Source organism: Colletotrichum destructivum, chromosome 1, assembly GCF_034447905.1.
Source record: "Colletotrichum destructivum chromosome 1, complete sequence".
Taxonomy (NCBI): domain Eukaryota; kingdom Fungi; phylum Ascomycota; class Sordariomycetes; order Glomerellales; family Glomerellaceae; genus Colletotrichum; species Colletotrichum destructivum.
In genome coordinates this window covers 3,674,173-3,692,191 of record NC_085896.1, presented here as the reverse complement: position 1 = coordinate 3,692,191, position 18,019 = coordinate 3,674,173, and the positions used below count along the sequence as shown (strand labels likewise).

The 18,019-nt window shown below is 59.4% G+C and overlaps 5 protein-coding genes across 5 annotated transcripts; 3 read left to right on the top strand and 2 right to left on the bottom strand.

Moving 5' to 3' along the window:
- Window positions 1-1,452: 1,452 nt before the first annotated feature.
- CDEST_01102 (uncharacterized protein) lies at window positions 1,453-5,074 on the top strand. The gene has a single exon (XM_062917261.1). It carries the CDS (start codon window positions 2,442-2,444, stop codon window positions 4,590-4,592), a length of 2,151 nt encoding a protein of 716 aa, XP_062773312.1. The 5' UTR covers window positions 1,453-2,441; the 3' UTR covers window positions 4,593-5,074.
- Window positions 5,075-5,615: 541 nt separating this feature from the next.
- CDEST_01101 (uncharacterized protein) lies at window positions 5,616-7,959 on the top strand. The gene has a single exon (XM_062917260.1). The coding sequence runs from the start codon at window positions 5,899-5,901 to the stop codon at window positions 7,909-7,911; it is 2,013 nt and encodes a 670-aa protein (XP_062773311.1). The 5' UTR covers window positions 5,616-5,898; the 3' UTR covers window positions 7,912-7,959.
- Window positions 7,960-8,251: 292 nt separating this feature from the next.
- CDEST_01100 (Putative AMP-activated kinase, glycogen-binding protein) lies at window positions 8,252-10,279 on the bottom strand (the record flags this gene model as incomplete). The annotated part of the gene is made up of 4 exons (XM_062917259.1): window positions 8,252-8,348; window positions 8,473-9,491; window positions 9,551-9,984; window positions 10,048-10,279. The coding sequence occupies 4 exons, from the start codon at window positions 10,277-10,279 to the stop codon at window positions 8,252-8,254; spliced, it is 1,782 nt and encodes a 593-aa protein (XP_062773310.1).
- Window positions 10,280-12,698: 2,419 nt separating this feature from the next.
- On the top strand, window positions 12,699-14,879 carry CDEST_01099 (Putative RNA polymerase II nuclear localization protein Iwr1). Its single transcript, XM_062917258.1, has 3 exons — window positions 12,699-12,958; window positions 13,027-14,061; window positions 14,138-14,879. The coding sequence occupies exons 1-3, from the start codon at window positions 12,886-12,888 to the stop codon at window positions 14,377-14,379; spliced, it is 1,350 nt and encodes a 449-aa protein (XP_062773309.1). The 5' UTR covers window positions 12,699-12,885; the 3' UTR covers window positions 14,380-14,879.
- Window position 14,880: 1 nt separating this feature from the next.
- On the bottom strand, window positions 14,881-17,589 carry CDEST_01098 (Putative F-box domain, leucine-rich repeat domain superfamily, F-box-like domain superfamily). Its single transcript, XM_062917257.1, has one exon. The coding sequence runs from the start codon at window positions 17,154-17,156 to the stop codon at window positions 15,093-15,095; it is 2,064 nt and encodes a 687-aa protein (XP_062773308.1). The 5' UTR covers window positions 17,157-17,589; the 3' UTR covers window positions 14,881-15,092.
- Between the last annotated feature and the right edge of the window lie 430 nt (window positions 17,590-18,019).

Here is an 18,019-nt window from a genome sequence, read left to right as displayed (position 1 = left end):
CTCTTTTTTTCCAGCTTGACTGTGACGGGTAGCAGGAGGCGATTGGGCGACTATTGGAGGCTTGCCTTCTTCAAGCTTGCAACGGTGCATTCCGTAGCTCCCGCGTACACCACACCACACCACACCTCCTACGCCTACGACTGACTTGCTGAGCCGAGCCAGGCCAGGCCAGGCAAGGCCTCGTCTTTTTTGTCTTTGGAAAAAAAGTTGAGACGGAAAGATGGGATACGGGATAGACAGGGATGTCGTCAATGTGCTTTATGTGGAAGTGAAAGTACTTGTCCCCCTCTGTTGTGAGTTACCGCACAAAGCAAGATGTCGATGAGAAGAGGTGGTTTGTACCTCGACTGCGGTGTAAGCTGGAAGTGGTACATGACGTTGACAGGCAAGCACTTACTAATACTAGTAGGGGGGGGGGGTCCTCCATCTCTTTTCCATCTCGATTTTCTTCCTTTTTTTATTTTTATCTTGGTAGGCTTGAATTTCTGCCCTCCCGCTGTTCATTTTAGCGTCTTGGACACACCCAAAAAGCCCGTCGTCATTGGCTCCGCCAGCCTGGAACCGGTTACCATCCCCCCCCTCACTCACACCTTGCATCGGCAAACCCTGTAATGAAAGCAAGCAGGATTCAGGAACAGGAACTCTCCTGCCGCGGCTGCGCGGGTGCTGGGGTCATCGTGGCTGCGATGGGGGGCTGGCTATCGGGGGTTGGCTACTGGGGGCTGGTGACAGCTGGCGAAGGTGGTTGCGGGCAAATGCCAGGTCATACAAGTACTTGCCCCGCCAACTCACGCACGGAATCGACTTTGACAACTCATCGCCAACACTGCCACCTACCTACCTACCTAGATATGCACTCTGTACTTGGGTACCTAGGTAGGTAGGTAGGTCGTGAACTGTGGTAGACTCACTCACTCTGATACTCAACTCACAGACTGGTCCGGTCTGGCGACACACTCAGCTGCCATCGTCAATCCCTACATGCGCCCTGCAGGCTGTCTTCAGCTCACACCACTCACTCCTAGACTCTAGCGTGTGCTAACTCGTCGCCGCTACTCGATCGTCTTTTTCCCCCATGCGGCTCATGGTTCCAATCCGATGGCTCATCTTACTCCTGCATGCCTCGGCTGTGGCACCCTTTGAGACATGCAATCAGAACAGAGAGAGACACATTCACACATACGTCTACAGGCGAACCCCCCCCCCCCCTGTTCCGTCACCCAGCATTCCCGTCTCGATTGTCAATGGGGTTTTGAAACAGCCTGTGGTAATAAAAAATAAGAGGGAAAAAAAGAAAGGGTCGTACCGGTGGGCGGTCGGTCGACCCGGGGGGCCAAGGCCGGCGTTTAATCACCACGGATCGCGCGTCACAATCACTCAAAATGCTTTCCCGTTGCGGGTTGGCAATCACCGTTTGGTTGACATCACAGTTGGCGGATCACGCCACGCCAGCGTTTCCTCTGATGGGGGTCGATGCCGACAACAAGCATCACCAAGCAACGGGCACCACCAGCGGCCCGAACATCGTTTGCGGTGCGCATAAATCCATCCAAGTCAAAGTCGTGGCGGTGCGCCGTGCGCCGTGTCGCGTAATGAGGGCCGCGACCACGTACGTCGTATCCGGCATGGCCACCGCTGGCTGTTCGAACCAACACCGCTCGGGTCTTCCTTCTATGCCATCGCATCGAAGAAGAGGACGATGGGTGTCTGATTGCGGGCGTCAGGGGGACGGAGGCTTGGCCCACGGCAGGGTTCTCCGTGCTTGTAAGCGTTCAACTTGACGCCAAAATACACGCCCCCCTTCCCTCCCTCCCTTCCATCACTCCCCCCTCACTTTTTCCACTCATCGTCTCTCTGACATCTTTCCCCGGTGTATCTTCCGGCGTCATTCACTCGGCTGTTGTTCTGCTTCTATCTGTACTTCTGCCACCCCTTCAACTTCCAATCCCATACAACAAATCTCCTACACGCCCTTGGACTCCCCCCCCCTTCCTCCTCCTTCTCCTTATCCTACAGGCATCCGCTGTTGTGTATCCTCTCCTCTATCCCCCAAGACCCTTGATGCTTGCTGCCGCTGCTGCTGCCAGCACTGCGATGCTACGATACAGTCCATACTGAACAGCCCGAACCTCGTCGCCCCCAATCAACCTGCCGCCGTCCCTCCGTCGTCCCACGTTGTCGAGTCCCACCGGTCGGCCCTGGCTCTACTTTGCTTGACTCTTTCGTGCCTTGGTTTCCTCGCCATCCGTCCAACCCTCACACCCCCCCGCCGCCCCCGGTGGTCTGAATCTTCTCACGTCCATTGGTGAGAGTCGACGCAGACCAGAGCCACAACCAGAGGCAGGGTAGCAGAAGGGGTGGGAAGCGCACCATCAACTCCCCATCATCCATACGTCTAGTGTCTGTCCGAACACCCCCCGGGGGGCCTGACTTGTCCGACAATGGACTTCCTCCGCTCGCACAGCAAGACCAGAAAGGGGAGGTCGCGCTTCTCAAAAGCCCTGCCGACCCCGCCGCCGCCGGATCAAGATCCTCCTCCCAAGTCCAAACAGCTCCCTTCGATCCCCCCCGTGCCTCCCGTCCCGTCCAAGAAGGCCTTCTTCGCCATGTCGGACAAGCCGTTACCGCCGCCGCGACCCGTCAACGACCAGTCCCTCCCGCCGCAGCAGCCGCCTCCGCCGCACGCTCTGCCTCTTCCTCTGCCTCCCCTCGAGACGAAAGCGTTGCCTCCGGTTCACATTGCTCGCCGGCCGGTAGCGAAACAACCGCCGCCGCCGCCGCTGCCCCAAGTGTCACAACCGCCGTCGACGTCCCCCGACGACGAGAGGAACTCGATCGGCAGTCTGCTTTCGGCCTACTCGAGGAGCTCGGGCGAATCCATCATCATGTCGCCCGACGGAAGCGCAAGCCAGACAGATTCGGCCCCGGCATATGCCTCAGATCATCAGTATGGTGGAAAGACCTTGACGCCCAGCTCTTTGTCATCGGGCGAGAACACCATCAGCAACAGCAACAACAACAGCAGCAGCAACAACAACGAACACAATGGCGCACCAAACTTCACAGCCAACAAGGGCCTGCCCCCTCACCCGGCATACTACACCGAGCAAGGCTCGCCTGCCCCTCCGGCCAAGCCGGAGCGGGCGCCGACTGTCGGCAGCCCGACAAGCTACGTGTCGAGCACATCGCCGCAACAACAACAGCAACGCCCGTTATGGAGGAGGCGATCTGTCAGGTCGGAGCGGAACATCGAAGTCTCGAATCTTCAACTGGCAGTCAGCCACGGGTCGACGGCCGCTTCCCAACCAAACACGGCGCAAACAACACCACCTTCGGCCGCGTTGCCACCTACCCCGGCCCAGCAGCAGCAATACCAAAACCAATATCAACAAGAACAAGACCAGACTAAACAGCAACAGCAACAGCAACCGCAACACCAACAACAATTCCCTGTCCGCAGCACGTCGAACCTGCCTGGCAGAAACGTCCGACCCGTCCCTTCGCAACCCCAGCAAGCCGAGGCGGCCGACACCATGGGCCAAGAGGCGTCGAGGCTCAAGACCAAGATCTCGCACCTGCGCGACGGCCACCACCACCAGGGCGCGGCGAACCCGGGTATCTCCCACAGCGACACGGCCCTCTCGCCAACCCAGCGTCTGCCAACCCCCGACTATGAGAAGGAGGACGTCAAAACGCAGCAGCACGTCGTTGACAGGATTCTCGTCTCGCCCGTCTCGCCCGCCTCGTCCCCCGAGCCCGCTGGTGTCCGCGACCAGGCCGGTGCCGAGTCGAAGCCGTCGCTCCCGCGCAAGGCTGTCACGGCCCGCAACTTGCACGCCGCCCACAGCCTTCCCCAGATGCGCGTTGACGGGCCTGTCACGAGCAGCGAGGCGCCCCCGACGATCACGAAAGACTTCGCCGTCAGCCCTGTCAGCCCCGGTCCCCAGAGTCAACTGCCTCATCGCGAGGGCCCCCAGCAGCAACAGCAACAGCAACAATATCAGCAGCAGCAGCCACAACAACAGAGAAGCCAATGGCAGCAGCCGTCCCGCGAGTACACGCCCTATGCGCCAGCACCCGGCCCCGCGCAGGGTGACCTGCGATCTCCCACGCGAGACCAGCGCCCCGCTCCCCCCTCTGCCCACGAACCCGTCGAGTACCGCGAGCTCAAGACGGCGAACCTGCCGCCTGCCGACCCGCGCGCGTCCTACTTCCCGATGCAAGGCTCGGAGCCCCCAAGCCCTGGCATCGTCTACAAGGCGCTGCCGCTCAAGGAGAGCATGCTCGACTGCTACGTCCGGCACCGCGTCATGGACCGCACGCGCAACCGCAACTACGCCCTCACCTGCCAGACGTGCGGCCGCGCCGACACGGAGGACCGCTTCAAGTGCCAGTTCTGCTACGTCCGCATGTGCGCCGCGTGCCTGCACATTTTTAACGGCCACCGCCGGGATCTCAGGAAGCTCGTCGCGCACCTCGAGGGTAACCCGCACAGCGGCGGTCAGCCAGGAGGGGCGGCCGCCGGCGCGGGCAACGAACCGGCCGAGGAGCAGCGCCAGCAGGTTGCGGATAAGACAACGGAGGAGCAATAACCGTTTTTCCTTCCCCGAGTCTGCAATTTTGATTCACACACATGATCATTGTACCTTCATATTCTTGGTCGCTTTGGCATAGCGAAAGGAAAACTACACACGGCCACTTTTGACTTCTCTTCTTCTTTTTTTTCCGCATTGGCATCGGAAGCGCCAGTAAAACGACACCGCTTTTCTTATGGGATTTAGATTGAGAGGTCGGTTGGTTGATACCCCCCTTCTTTCCCCTCTTTCCAGATACCATGATTTTGGTGTGTCTGTGGGTGTAGGTGTGTATATAGGGATACGCGTGACCTCTAGGAGGAAACTTAGGCACGCGCACATTTTTCTTTTGTTGTGTTTGATGTGGGATATACTACTTGCTAGATGCAAGAGTATGGAAAACGAGGGGGGGAATGAGCTGGATACCCGAATGACGGGGAGGAGCAGGACAACCCCTACCCACCCAACTTCACGGTTGAAGATGTAGGTCTGGGCTCTCAGGAACCGCAGAATGCAAAGCAAACCTTCAACTGTGTACCTCGTATATGCAGCAACAGCTTCTGTGAGATCCCGAGTGACACCTTTGCCACGGACCTAAAACCCTGGATGCCTCGACGAGACATGCCGTCCCACGAACGAAAATAGCTCCGAGACCTACAGGCCGCCGGGTGCGCCGGAAATTGCACCGTCACCTTCGGGACGCGGCGGAGCAGGTCGAGGGTTGATAACAAGCATACGCAACGTCGGGCCCTCCAACAACCTAACCTTACTCAGCGGTCGACTTGCCCACCGGCCGACCGAGATTCAAGCGGCGCCGGGTACTAGAATAGAACTCCCGTTGCTGCGGTTTATGACTCCAAGTCCTGTTCCTGAAGAACGTTACTGCGATACTTCATCTCTCACATGATGTTGAGGCGACTGAGGTACCCCACTATCTGACATCCCCGGAAAGCCTACCGAACCAACACCCGCGCGTCCTCTAAGGCTCCGGCCCCACCCCCTACGCCCGGACCTTCCCTAGCAACCCCCACACCACAAGAACCACCCACGCCCATGCCCATGCCCACGCCCCCCTGAGATCAACATCAACATCGCATCGCGGTCCGGCGTCACTTTTCACACATTCCGCCTCACTGCAACCTAAGATACTTCGCGATTGGCGACCCATCCTTCCCACCTCCGCCCCCGATACAGCGCCCACCGTGCAACAGGGCCCCAATTGATCATACAGGGCCTCAATTGATTATCGGACGACCGCGGGGGGGAAAAAAGGCACTTCACACTGCACCATTCGACATCACGCCCGCATGAAACCCGACTCATCATGTCCTCGTCCCTAGCTCGCACCCGCTCGCTGCGGAAGCCGACGCAGGGCTCCTCGACAGACCTCCCCCCGACCTCGACCTCGACCTCGACCGTCACCACGGCACCAGCAGCAGCACCAGCACCGCCGACGACGTCAACGCAAAGACCCGCCTCGCCGAGCAGGCTCCCAGCGCCCCGCTCCCTCGCCGCCACCCGCCCAACCACTCGCAGCGTCTCCGGCGCCAGCGTCGCCAGCTCAAAGAGCGGCGCCTCCGACGCGGCGGCCGCGGCGAAGAAGAAGAGAGCGAACCCCCTATCTACGCTCCTTGGCCGCCCCGCCTCGACCCGCCAGACCCCGGGAACGACATCGGCAACGCGACCTAGAGATGCCGCCGCCGCAGGAGGACCCCCCTCCGCGCCCCCCTCCAGAACGAGCGTGCTGTCCGGCCCGACGAGGCCGTCCTCCACGCGAGATCCCGCGCCGACACGGCCAAGACACCCCCCCGCCCCATCCTCATCCTCATCATCCACCACAGCCGGCGCCGCCACCGGCACTCGATCGACGACCGCAACCACGCGACCCACGACGTCGGGCGGCGTACCCTCCTCGAAGCTCACCAGCGCTGCGTCTTCGGCGACCTCGAGCCCTACAAAGGGCCACTCGCGCGCAAGAAGCGTCGCCACCCTCAACGGAAGCACCATCCTCCGCCCGCCCGGCCAGCCCTCCGCGTCCGACCGCACCACGAGGTCGCGCCCGACATCCCTCTATGGCGCGCCCCCCACGTCGACATCAACAGGAACAACTACAACCACGGCAGCAGCGACAAGGCCCCGCCCGCCCTCCGCCACGGACCGCCTCTCCACGAAACCCTCGCCCGTTTCCTCCCTCTCTTCGACCACCACCAGCAGCACGACAACGGCGGCAGCGGCGACGACAACGACGACAAGAACAAGACCATCCCGAACGGCAAGCACATCAACAGCACCCGCGAAACCACACCAGCAAGCGCGCCCCCCCTCCTCCTCCTCTCACTCGCCCACCTCTCCGCCGCGACAGCCTCCCAAACCCGCCGCCGGCGCCCTGCGCCCCTTCTTCAACACCCTCCAGCAGCACTATTCCCCCGCCAAGTCCCTCGCCCCGAAGCCCCTGACGGCCACCTACCTCGCGCCCCCTTCCCCCTCCAAGCTCCCCTCCAACGTCGCCCTCTCCGCCGAGACCGCCCGCCTCCAGACCGAGCTCCTCCAGCTGCACCTCTTGCACCGCGACCTGCCCCAGACCACCGCCGCCTGGCACGCCAGCGCCCGCGACAAGCTCGCCGCCCGCCACGCCTCCCTAGGCAGATCCGCCGCCGACCTCGCCCGGCAGGAGGCCGAAGCCGCCGAATGCCTCAACATCGCCGCCCTCCGCCGCTGGGGCAGCCACCGCCACAACCACCACCACCACTCCTCCTCCTCCTCGTCCTCTCCGGCCACCATTGCCGCCGCGACCCTAGAGGACAAGATCCAGCGCCTCGACGCCCTCCTCGCCTCCCTCTGGTCCCTCGACACCCCCGGCGGCAAACACCACCGCCTTGTCCGCGCCTTCGAGCGCTGGGCCTCGGTCCTCCCAGACCTCGAGGCCGCTCGCGCCCGCGCCGAGGACCAGGGCGACCCGGAGGCCCTGCTCGACGCCGACTCCCAGGTCCGCTTCGGCGGCGCCCTCGACGCCCGCTGGAAGGAAGACGCCGCCGCCCTCGTCCGCAAGCTCGAGGGCTGGCGCGCGCAGTTGCGGGAGCTGGAGTTCAACGACGAGGAAGAGAGCGGCGACGGCGGCGACGGCGGCAAGACCCGGATGTCGTCGAGCCTGGAGCGCATGTTGGACGGCTGCGGCAGTCTGATCAGGGACATGCTCGACGAGCTGGCCGTCATGGAAGAGATCGAGGCCGTCGCCGTCGAGAGGGAGACGGAGTGGATCAGGAGGATGAACCGCCAGGGAGAGGACGGCCGTGGCAAAGATACCCCGAGAGCCGGCGCTGTTTGGAGAGTTGTCTGAGATCTCGAGTGGCCTTGGACGCTCCGGCAAGCATACAAAATTTTCCTAAGCGAGCAAGCATTCAAATGGATAAGGGGCCATCGATCATCGGTATTCATGCCGTTTCATGTTTTTCAGGTCCGATAATGTGTGTTTTGGTCTGTTTGCATACTTGCTCAACACGAGAACACCCTCCCCGCCGGGCCCTTCATAGCCTCCACGGCTCGAGCCAATCCATCCAGTTCCTTAGCAATGTTCTCTCCACCCCATTACTTTACAATCGCCACCCCGTGCTAATATGTCTGTGTGCAAATGCCGCTTCTTTTTGCAATTTTCGTGCCATCTCTCCGTGGCCCTGTCATCATATCCATCTCCCGGCCCAGCTTAGGTCGCCGCCCATAGCGACTTTCCACCACGCAACCCCGACAACGATGGCGGCCGTGCTCGTGACCAGCATCCTACGATCAAACGTCAACCTGTCAGATTTCATGTGGAATAAGACATAAAAACAAAACAAAAGAAAAATAAGCTGAACGACCTGGTCCGTTTTCGAACCGGAAGATAGAGAGAAGTGAGCCTTACGCCTTTCTCTTGGTGCCGAATAACCGGCTGAACAAGCTACCGATCCAGTCTACGAACAGCACGCGGAAGAAAGCCTGCAGCCAGCCGCCCTTGCTGTCTGTGACGCTGTGTATCGAGGAAGGAGTTCCAGGACGTTCGGTCGAGGAAGCTCCACGCTTCTTGATTTGTCCCTTGTGGCCGTCATCTCGGCCGGTCGTCGACGCCTCACCGCTAGGGTCGAAAGCAACAGACTTGGATTGGCTGTCATCCTGAGCGTGGCTCGACTCGGCGAGCTGCTCGGGTGACTCGACGCGGCTGCCAGAGCTGGCTGGCTGTGTCGGCTGTGCCTTGGGCGACAGATCCCTTGAAACCCGACCGTTGGACTCGCCGTTGATGCCTGGCGAGTCTGGCCCCGCCTTCTCGGAGCTCTTCACGGGCTTGGCCTTGGAGCCCTTCATAACGACTCCCTCGTCCTCGTCGCTTGCGGGAGATGTAAAGGCGTTCGGTGTTGGCCGTATCGCAGGGCTCGGGACCCGGACCAAACCGTCGTTCTCGCGGTTGGCCTCCTCAGCGTTCGGCGTTTCCTTGTCCTCTTCAGCAATTGACCCCAGAGACAGGAGTGATCTGTCCGATACCATTGAGCCGTGAGACTTTCTAGGCAACTCGAGCCTCTTGGTAGAACCCGGACTAGACGGTCCTGACGAGAGGACGGCTTCCTCGTAGTAGTGGTCGAGACTGACTCTGCGCGATCCAATGACAGGCGAGACGGGGGCGCCGTGGGAGAACGTCTGGTCTTCGTTACGGCCAGTCTCGACCTTGCGTACGGCGTCGATGATGCCATTACGGTTCGAGGGCCAGCGCTCCAGCGTCGGGTCATTCAGATCGTACTTGTCGACGTCATAATCCACTGTGCCGTGGTGATCAATTCTCTTGGAATCGTCATCTTCGTTGTCACTGGCCGAAGGTTCGTAAGGTCCGAGAGCTTCGTGGGCAAACAAAGGTGGGGGGCTGTCATCCAATGCATCTCTTTCATCAACGTCCTGTCGTTGCGTCAGTCAGGGGCATGGAGTCGGACGGTTGATACTTTGGTGGCTCTCACCTCGTCAGCATCCAGCTCCTGGGCACTGTCGGCAACCTCAGCGGCCACGCTGGCAACCTGCTCGATGGGCGTGGAAGAGAGACGCTTTCGCTCCTCGTCCTTCAGATGATGCACGTTCTTGGGGAGCGGCGCAAGACGCGTGGTATCCTCTTCAGCGTCAAGCTTCGCGGCGCTGTCCGCGACCTCTGCGGCAGTATCCGCGACTTCTTCAATTGGCGTCGATGAGAGTCTTTGCCGGTCCCCATCCTTCAGGTGATCTAACACCTTGGGCTTCGACTCGTGCTGGGAGGGTAATTGAGCAGTGGTAGACTTGGAAACCTCCATACTTTCGGAGACCTTGGCGGCCTGTTCGGCGTCGTCACCGTTCAGCTGTTTGTCCTCTTGAGATTCTGGAGCTGCCAAGACGTTGTTTCGGTTGCCAGATGCGTCGGTCACTGCAAGAAGTCGCTGTCGTGTTAGCCATGCCTATCCGAAGTAGAAGGAAGGAGGAGCCGTACCTGTAGGAGCGTCCTCGTTAAGAACCCACCAGTCTCCCAGACCAACACGGAACTTGTACTGGATCTGCGAGCTAGGCGGTACCTCAATGCTCTTGTGAAAGGTGTGTTCTCCGCCGTCCTCAGTAGTGAACTGCATTTCCTGAGGCTGCCATTGTGGATCTGAGAAAGAGCCGGCGACGAAGAGGGGAGGCTGGGTGCCTGGTTTCTTGTACGTGATTGTTACGGAAACCATCGTGGGTGGTTGTTAGTGCCTACTGCAAGGCAATCTAGGTAGTAGGTATGTATGTCGAGGTTTGAGAGATGTCAGAAGGTGGTTGGTCGTCACTTGGCCAACTCGATTCGAGCTCGCGGCGTCTGGGATAGTGGACTTTTCTCGGGCTGTCCTTCTACCACAGCTCACGTCAGTCAGTGCGAGGTAAGAATGACGCTCGGAAAGGGAAAGTAAGTCAACGGGAGTGGCAGGAAAGGAAGCCGTTCCCTTGAGACCCACGGTGAAGGTGGTGGCGGCGGGATGAGAAGAGGAAGAAGAAGAAGAAGCGAGGGAAAACGCTGACGAATGCGGCTGTCTCTGTTTGATACCTTCAAAGTGCTAATTCAGAGAAGGAAAGAGAGGCGTTGGATGAGGTCGTGAGCAAAAAGAAGAAAAAACGAAAAGACCAGAACGCAAACCAATTCCCGGAGGGAGGAGGAATCTGGGAGTGGAGTCCCCGCGTCTGAAATGTTTCACACGCTCAGCGAGGGAAAGGCCGGGCTGTTACGTGGTTGGGCGAGTGAAACAGCGAGCTGGGCTAGTCGGGTGGGAGCAGTTGGTAGGTACTATGTATGAGGAGAAGAGGAAGAAGAATAAGGATAAGAAGAGCAAGAAGATGGAGGAGACGTAACTTGTTGTAGCACCATACGCTGTGGTGGGAGAGACGGCCAGGTGGGGGAGAGCTCAGATGGCAGAGAGATCAACAAGAGCAGATGGCTGACCTTGACTTGACCTTGTTCTGGAGGGGGATGCGAGAGGTGCGGGCTTGCAAGTTGCAGTAAGCTCAGAACAGGGAAGTTGTGGCACAGGAGGGGGGGTTCATTGCATGATGCCGTATGTGCGCCATATCAAAGGCTGGGGATGCCTTGGGGTGCCTTGGGGTGGAAGGAAGACCGGGGGAGAGGCTGGGCGGGCGGGCATGGTAAGATGGAGGACGAAGCTAAGATGAGGCACCTACCTCGTCTGGACAGCTGAGTTTGGCAGAACCGTCAGGTATCTGATTATCTCACGCGATGGATTGCGTTGGAAGAGTGGCTAAGGGTCCTCAGCAAGGCGCCTCTTGCCGTGATGCAATTGAGCTGAATTACATGGACAACACGATCGCTATCTGTACACCGAGCGGCCTGAATTGACACTCAGGATGCTGTTTGTGCGTGCTCCGAGGCACGAGACGAAATTGCAGCATTGCAGCGTTGCGGCATCTCCCCCGTCCCGTCCCGATTGACAAACGAATTTTTGTTAGTTAGCGGCTAGCTCCCCCCCAACGCAAAGCAAGAGAAGCTCCCTCCCGCAAATAATGCACCGGCCGGGCATCAGCAGCGGTTATCAGCACCGTGGTCAATGGGTGGGCACCTATCGCTGCTGCATCTCGGTGTCGGCATACTATGTACCTGGTGCGTCATCATCCCTGATGCGTCCCCGGACCCAGGCTTCCCAGTGGGAGTCGTTGGGACATGCCTATTGGCTGTGGCGCCGCAGCTTTGCGAAGTACCGGAGACTTATTTGAAGCGCACGATCCATACAGCTCCACCGCCGCCGGCCCCAAGATGATCATTCCCAGCCCACTCTCTTCCCCCATAAGAGGGAAAGAAAAAAAAGAAAGGCCCAGACCGGGACAGATAGTTCCAGACGTATCGAGCCTAGGTAGGTAATAACAGAGCCCGGAGCTTCAGCTACATCCTCCATCATGCCAGATGTGTTTTGAATGGAATGGATAACCCGCTGAGGATGAGCAGGCAGTTCCGTCTTTGTTTTCCCTCTTTTCTTGTTGCACAGCAGCTCTGTCAGAGTCAACCACCCGCCTGATGCTCAGCTGCACCTCGATATGCCATTTATTACATATGAAGGCGTGCCAAAGTTCAAACCTTGGATTGTTCAACGAACTTGGAAAGAAGAGTCTTTCCCCAGGTATCTTGTACACCAGCCAAGGCAAAGATTGAGTGGTTTCAGGTGTCATCAAGCTCCACGATGCCTCCCGCCTCCAGGCCGCCTCCCTCAGCCATTCCAGATCTCAGGGCGGTCGAGGCGTCGCAAGCTCGACTCTTGCCAATCCAATTGGCCGTGTCCAGCACCCAGCATTGACGCTCGTCAGCTCGGAAGGTGGGAAGCTCAACCTTGGTTCGCATCCAGCGGGGGCTCTCATCCCTCTCTACCTACTGTGTACCTACGATGTACCTGTAAGCTCTCACTCGCCGGCATCTTGGGGGGGCTATCTGCTGGGGTCAACCCCGGAGTAAAGCCAGTTCTGCCAAAGGCGGTGAGATCTCAGGACCAATGACGTGACCCTCCGATAAGACCTGCCTTATCTGAGCTTTCGCTGTCTCCGACATGTGGTCCAATTCCTATGGCGGCTTCCAGAAAAATCCACACCTCACCAATAAGGAAAAGAAAAGAGAGAAAAAACATCGTCGTCACCGCATAAACTGCGACGTGGCCGAGCACACCACAACCCAGCAGGCATCGTAGCTGCACTTTTCCTGGCTAATCTCTTCTCCGAGAACCATAGTAGTAGCACAAACACCCCCAAATTTATCTCTTTCCTCCACTCCCCCTCTGTTCTCCGGCTTTACATTCGTCTCTTGCCCGCCATGTCTGCCCCTCCTCAACTGATCCACATCAAGCGGAAGCGGGGGGATGAGGATGCGCCGGTTACCTACCTTCGTACGGCTCCCTTTTCCACTGTCTACCTCCTTTGACGCGCCTTGCGTATGCGTACTGACAGACGACAGAGCTTGAGCCGGGATCCAAAAGGCACTTGGCCGGCAGCAGTTGGGTCTACCAAAGACGCCTAGCAAAAGCCACCGCCAGGTCCGCCGCTGCCGCTGCCGCCCAGCATGCCGCCGCCCACCGCAAGCCCATCATCCAGACGTCGAAGCCCGGCGACGAGATTGCCAATCCCGATCGCCCTCCCAACTCCAATATCCAACCCGCATCGTCGAGCCATGCGCGATCCGCAGCGAACGCAGCGCCCGGCGCGCAGTCGCCAACACTGCCAGCCGAGGCACCGTCACAGCGCCCAACGAACCCTTCCGTCGAGCCGAGACGATTCCACATGTCCAGGTCGGCCATGAGTTCCCCCAGCGGCAGCACGATACTCAAGGCCGGCGGCGTCTCCAAGCGCGGACGCTACGGGACCGCCGTCTTCGTCGAAAGGGGAAAGAAGAAGAACGCGCGGAGAGCGCTCGACAAGCTCGGCGCGGACGGAAAGGCCGTCGCCCTCGCCTCTGGGGACATCAACACCAAAGAGGAAGACAAACCGGCGCCCAAGAAGCCCCTCGCGAAACGCCCGCCCCGGCCCGCGGCGCCCAACGTCGACGCGGAGCGCAAGCCCATGCCCAGCACCGCGCCAACCCAGGACCTCACCAAAATAGCCGCCGATATGGACCAGTGGGTCCTGCACGAGATCGGTCTGAATCTCAAGGCCATGGAAAACCGGCCCGCGCCGCCCGCCGCCGCGTCGCCGTCCCGCTTCAAGCCCAAGGCCCCGGTCAAGCGCTTCGCCGAGCGGCACCCCGAGCTGGCGAGGGAGCTCGACGGCGCCGACCGGGACGAGGAGATGGCCGAGGCGAGCGGCGGCGACGAGGAGAGCAGCGACGACGACTACGTCATCGAGGTGTATGAGCTGGCGCCTCTGGAGCCCGTGCTGGCCGAGATCCCGCCCGAGGAGATTGGTGTGCTCCGCTTCGACACGCAGGAGGACATGGAGCTATTTTACGGGAACGAGGACGACGATTCCGACCTCGACGACGACGAGGACGAGAATGGTGAGTGCGCTCTGTGTTTTTTCGGTTTGAAAGGAGTTAGTAGCCCCCAGTACTGGTACTAACACGATGCCACAAGCCGAGAACCACTACACGGCAGATTACCCCGAGGACGAGGTAGACTCCGAGGACGAGTACGACCGGCACGCCTACCTCTTCCGCAACGCAAACGCCTCGGACGAGGAGGAGTTCGACTTCCGCGACCAGGCCTCGGACGACGACGACGACAAGTACGCCATGGAGGGCGACGAGAAGCGCGACGAGGACGACGTGTTCCAGGACAAGATCCGCCGGTATATCCGCCAGCACGGCGCCCACTGAGCCGAGGGGGGGGGGGCGTGCGAAAAGGTCATGGTAGTTAGTAGCTAGCTCGCTTTCGCAAGTGAGCAAAACATGATATCCGAGTGGAAGCTCTCATAATGGAAGCGGCTTCCCCAACAAGTCAAACAAATAAGCCTCGCGGACGGAATGGCACATGTGGACAATGTGATATGTGCAATTGAAATGGCTCCAACAGTCCTAGTAAAGTACATGGCACCCACCCGCCCTGGGCGACAACGCCACGCGAACCTGCCCACTTCCACAACACTGTTCCGAGGGAATCCTCGAATCCCACGTTGGGGATTAAAATGCCCAGCTCTCGGCCAACCAACGTCCCAAGTCCTAAAATGTAAGCCTTCTCCTTGAACACCATACAAAAGAAAGGATTGCATGCTGTGGTGATGCTGCTGCTGCTGCTGCTGGTAATAGGAGCGTGCGATTCAAGGGCTGGATGAAAGTGACGCCTTTCCTAATGCGTGACACCGAAGTCGTCCGTTCGACGGAGAGACATGGACAGAGAGCGCGGCAATGCATCCCAGATCTAGCGACGGAAATGCGAGTTGCGCCAAACGCCCCTGGAGAACGAATATGTACGTACTGATATGGCCCAAAATGAAAAGTGTAGAAGACAGATCATCCCTCCCGTCACCCTTCAGACTCTCTCTACACGGGGCTCATGACGACCTTGTTGAAGTGAAGAGCACTCGCCGCGCTCACATTATGGTGCAGGAACCGACGGTGCGGCCCCGTCGTCGGCCGCCGTTGCCGCCCTCCTCCTCGTCGGCGTGTAGTATCTGCGCCTCGCGGGCTCTGCGCCTGCGGCGTCGGTGGCCGGCTCCCGTGGTCCCGGCCTCCTCGTTGGCCTGCATGTAGTCGGCCCAGCGGCGCTCGAGACGGTTGGCGGCGGGAAGGTCGCCCCGCAGCACGCGCTTCGTGTGCTCGTCGACCGTCATCTGGAACTTGTAGAAGCACTTGAGGCTGATGGCCTCGGCCGAGTATGCGAACTTGCCTACCTCGGACATGGAGGGCTTTGTCTGGGCGTTGCGGAAGAGGACCTCGCGGATGCCGGCCCAGGTGACGTTTTGGCAGTCGTAGACAACCATGTGAAGGCCGACTCGTGGCTTCGGCTTCGCCGAGGTGCTCCGGGAACGGTTACTGACCATGTAGGCCGCCTCGGCAAGGACGAGGTCGCTGATGCGGGTGTTGTCGAGGTCCATGGCACGCAGATTGACGCAGTTCTTGACGACCGGGAGCACGCCGCTGTCGCCGAGATTCTCGCAGTAGCTGATGGAGAGATGCTCCAGCCAGGGCGCGCAGGGAGCCTTGGCCAAGTGCTCGGATAGAAGGCTGTTTGTAAGGTCCGACAGGTCTTCGATCTCGAGATGCGTAAGGCGCGGGGCGGAGGCGAAGATGGGCTCTAGGGCGGCGTCTGTAAGTGCTGTGCATCCGGACAGCCGCAGGCCCTGCAGATCTGGGACGTTGTGCCCCAAAGCCTTCACACCAGGGGTTGTCAGTCGGGAGCAGCGGCTGAGATCGAGGTGGCGCCATTTCCGCGGGGGCACGACAGGTCGATCGGTAAGAATGTCTATTTCGGGGTCCTCTCCGTGAACCATGATCTTGAGGGCGCGGTCATTGAGCTCGGCGCAGCCGTTCAATACCAGCCTTTCGAGGTTGTTCGTCTTGTAAATGGTGTCGGCGACTTCAAGGTTGTCGAACCCCCGAACTTCTCCAGCCCTCAGGTCCTTGAGTCTGGGACATCCTTCGAGCACTGCCTTGATTCCTCGCGCGTCCATATGCACGCACCACGATACGTTGAACATTTCTAGCTGCGGGCACGACTCGGCGATGATCTTGCATGACATATTGGTCACTGCCGTCAGCCCAGTCAAGTTCAGGTTCGCAAGCTTATCGTTGCTTCTCAACAAACTGTGCAGCGTGTTGCGCTGGAAGTTGCGGCAGCCCTCGAGCGTGGCGTTGACCAAATTCTTGCAGGCCTTGACGACCACCTCGGCCCGCTTGTAGTGTTCGACCTGGACGCAACCTCTGAGGTTCAGGTCTTTGATGAATGGGCCGGCGGCGACGATGATTCTGGCGAGTGATTCGGCCGGGATAATCTGGTAGAACTCCGTGGCATCAAACGATGTCCACAGCTGTCCGTCGAAGCAGATCTTGTGGAACGCCTTGCTGACACGTGAAGCGCGTACGAGCTCCTTAGGTGTAAGGTAGGAGAAGACATGCACGCGCATTTCGTGTGGCATGTTCTCCCAAAAATTGAAGCCACGTTTGGGGATCGTCGGGTTTGCGACCTGGGGTTTACTCGTGGTCCTCAGGTCGGATGGAAGCCCAATGGTTTGGGGACCTGGTGACTGCGAGGTAGGAAAGACGTTGTCGACTCGTCGGATAGCCAAACGGCCGTCAATGCCGACGAACTGAATGACTTCGCTCGACGGCGTTCCTGGGACCGAACTCGAGGCGCTCGCGTAACCGGATGCCGTCGCTCCTGTGGGGAAATAAGAGTCGCCGCTGAAAGATGTTCCCGAGGTCGAAGGCCCTGCCAAGCTCACGCAGGAGACATTTCCACGCCCGCGTTGAGGATTGCTGTGAGATCTCATGCGGCCGCTCCTGGACAGCGAGGGCGAGGAGGACATTCGTTGCACGCCGCAGAGCACCCGATGGCGTCCCTTGGTCTTGCTGGCAGGCGTCGAGAGACCGGGGCTCTGTTCGTCAACTACTTCCATGGGCGTCGGCGCCGCGGTGTATTCAGTGGCGTCGGTCATCTTGCAGGCTTGAAGAGGACCTTGTGGGCAAAGAGGATATGATATGCAAAATTCCGACCTGAAGAAAAAGATGCTTCGGAACTACAATAAGATGAATGGTAGGCTCAGCTGGCAAAAGCGATGTCTTTCGCAGTTGCGCTGTTGTGTCTCGTATACAATTCTCTTGCAGGTATAGCGGCGCGGGTCAGCGTCGAGCTGAGCTCGAAGATGCACTTGGGAGACCCTTGTGAGGGCAAAGCTCTCGAAACAGTCGGTGGGACGGTCCTATTTCATAATCGGCGTATCGGACAGAAGCGGGGGTATGTTGTATCGCAACAACTCGAGAGAGACAGACCCAAGTCTCTCGAAAAGCGGTTGAAGCATGGGAAGAAGGTGGAAGGTCGGGGAGAGAGTGCCGTCTTGAATGCCTCTCTCGGTCTCTGTTCTCTTTCTCTCTTAGAGAGAGGGGAGGGGAGGGGGTGGAGGGGTGGAGGGGTGGTGGGCAGGGGTTCTATGGGGATCTGCTGTGAGAGAACGGGTGTGAGCCGGCTATCGATAGTGAAGGTCAGCCGGTGCAGGTAGCGGGGTGTGGAGCCTTGGAAGGCTGGAGGAAGGGGGACCTTACGGGTGACAGCGGAGCACATGGCACACCGAAGCCCAAGATATCACGGCCTCTTGCTCCTGTATGGCAGGTCACACGAGCAGAAGTCTAGGGGACACGAGCAAGGCTACAAGGGATTGGATGTGAGGATGAGGATGAAGATGAGGATGGAAGGGGAAGAAAAAGACGGAGGATGGCGGATGAGGGAAAAAAAAGTTGATGCAGATGGAAACAAGACCACCAGTGCGCACTCGCACACCGACTGAAGGGTACATAACTACCT

What these genes read in the sequence shown, in the direction of transcription:
- CDEST_01098 (XM_062917257.1), bottom strand. Translation starts at nt 17,156, where the DNA reads ATGACCGACGCCACTGAATACACCGCGGCGCCGACGCCCATGGAAGTA.
- CDEST_01102 (XM_062917261.1), top strand. Translation starts at nt 2,442, where the DNA reads ATGGACTTCCTCCGCTCGCACAGCAAGACCAGAAAGGGGAGGTCGCGC.
- CDEST_01099 (XM_062917258.1), top strand. Translation starts at nt 12,886, where the DNA reads ATGTCTGCCCCTCCTCAACTGATCCACATCAAGCGGAAGCGGGGGGAT. An exon ending in TGCGCCGGTTACCTACCTTC is followed by an intron (nt 12,959 to 13,026) that starts GTACGGCTCCCT and finishes GACAGACGACAG; the next exon opens with AGCTTGAGCCGGGATCCAAA. An exon ending in CGACGACGAGGACGAGAATG is followed by an intron (nt 14,062 to 14,137) that starts GTGAGTGCGCTC and finishes CGATGCCACAAG; the next exon opens with CCGAGAACCACTACACGGCA.
- CDEST_01101 (XM_062917260.1), top strand. Translation starts at nt 5,899, where the DNA reads ATGTCCTCGTCCCTAGCTCGCACCCGCTCGCTGCGGAAGCCGACGCAG.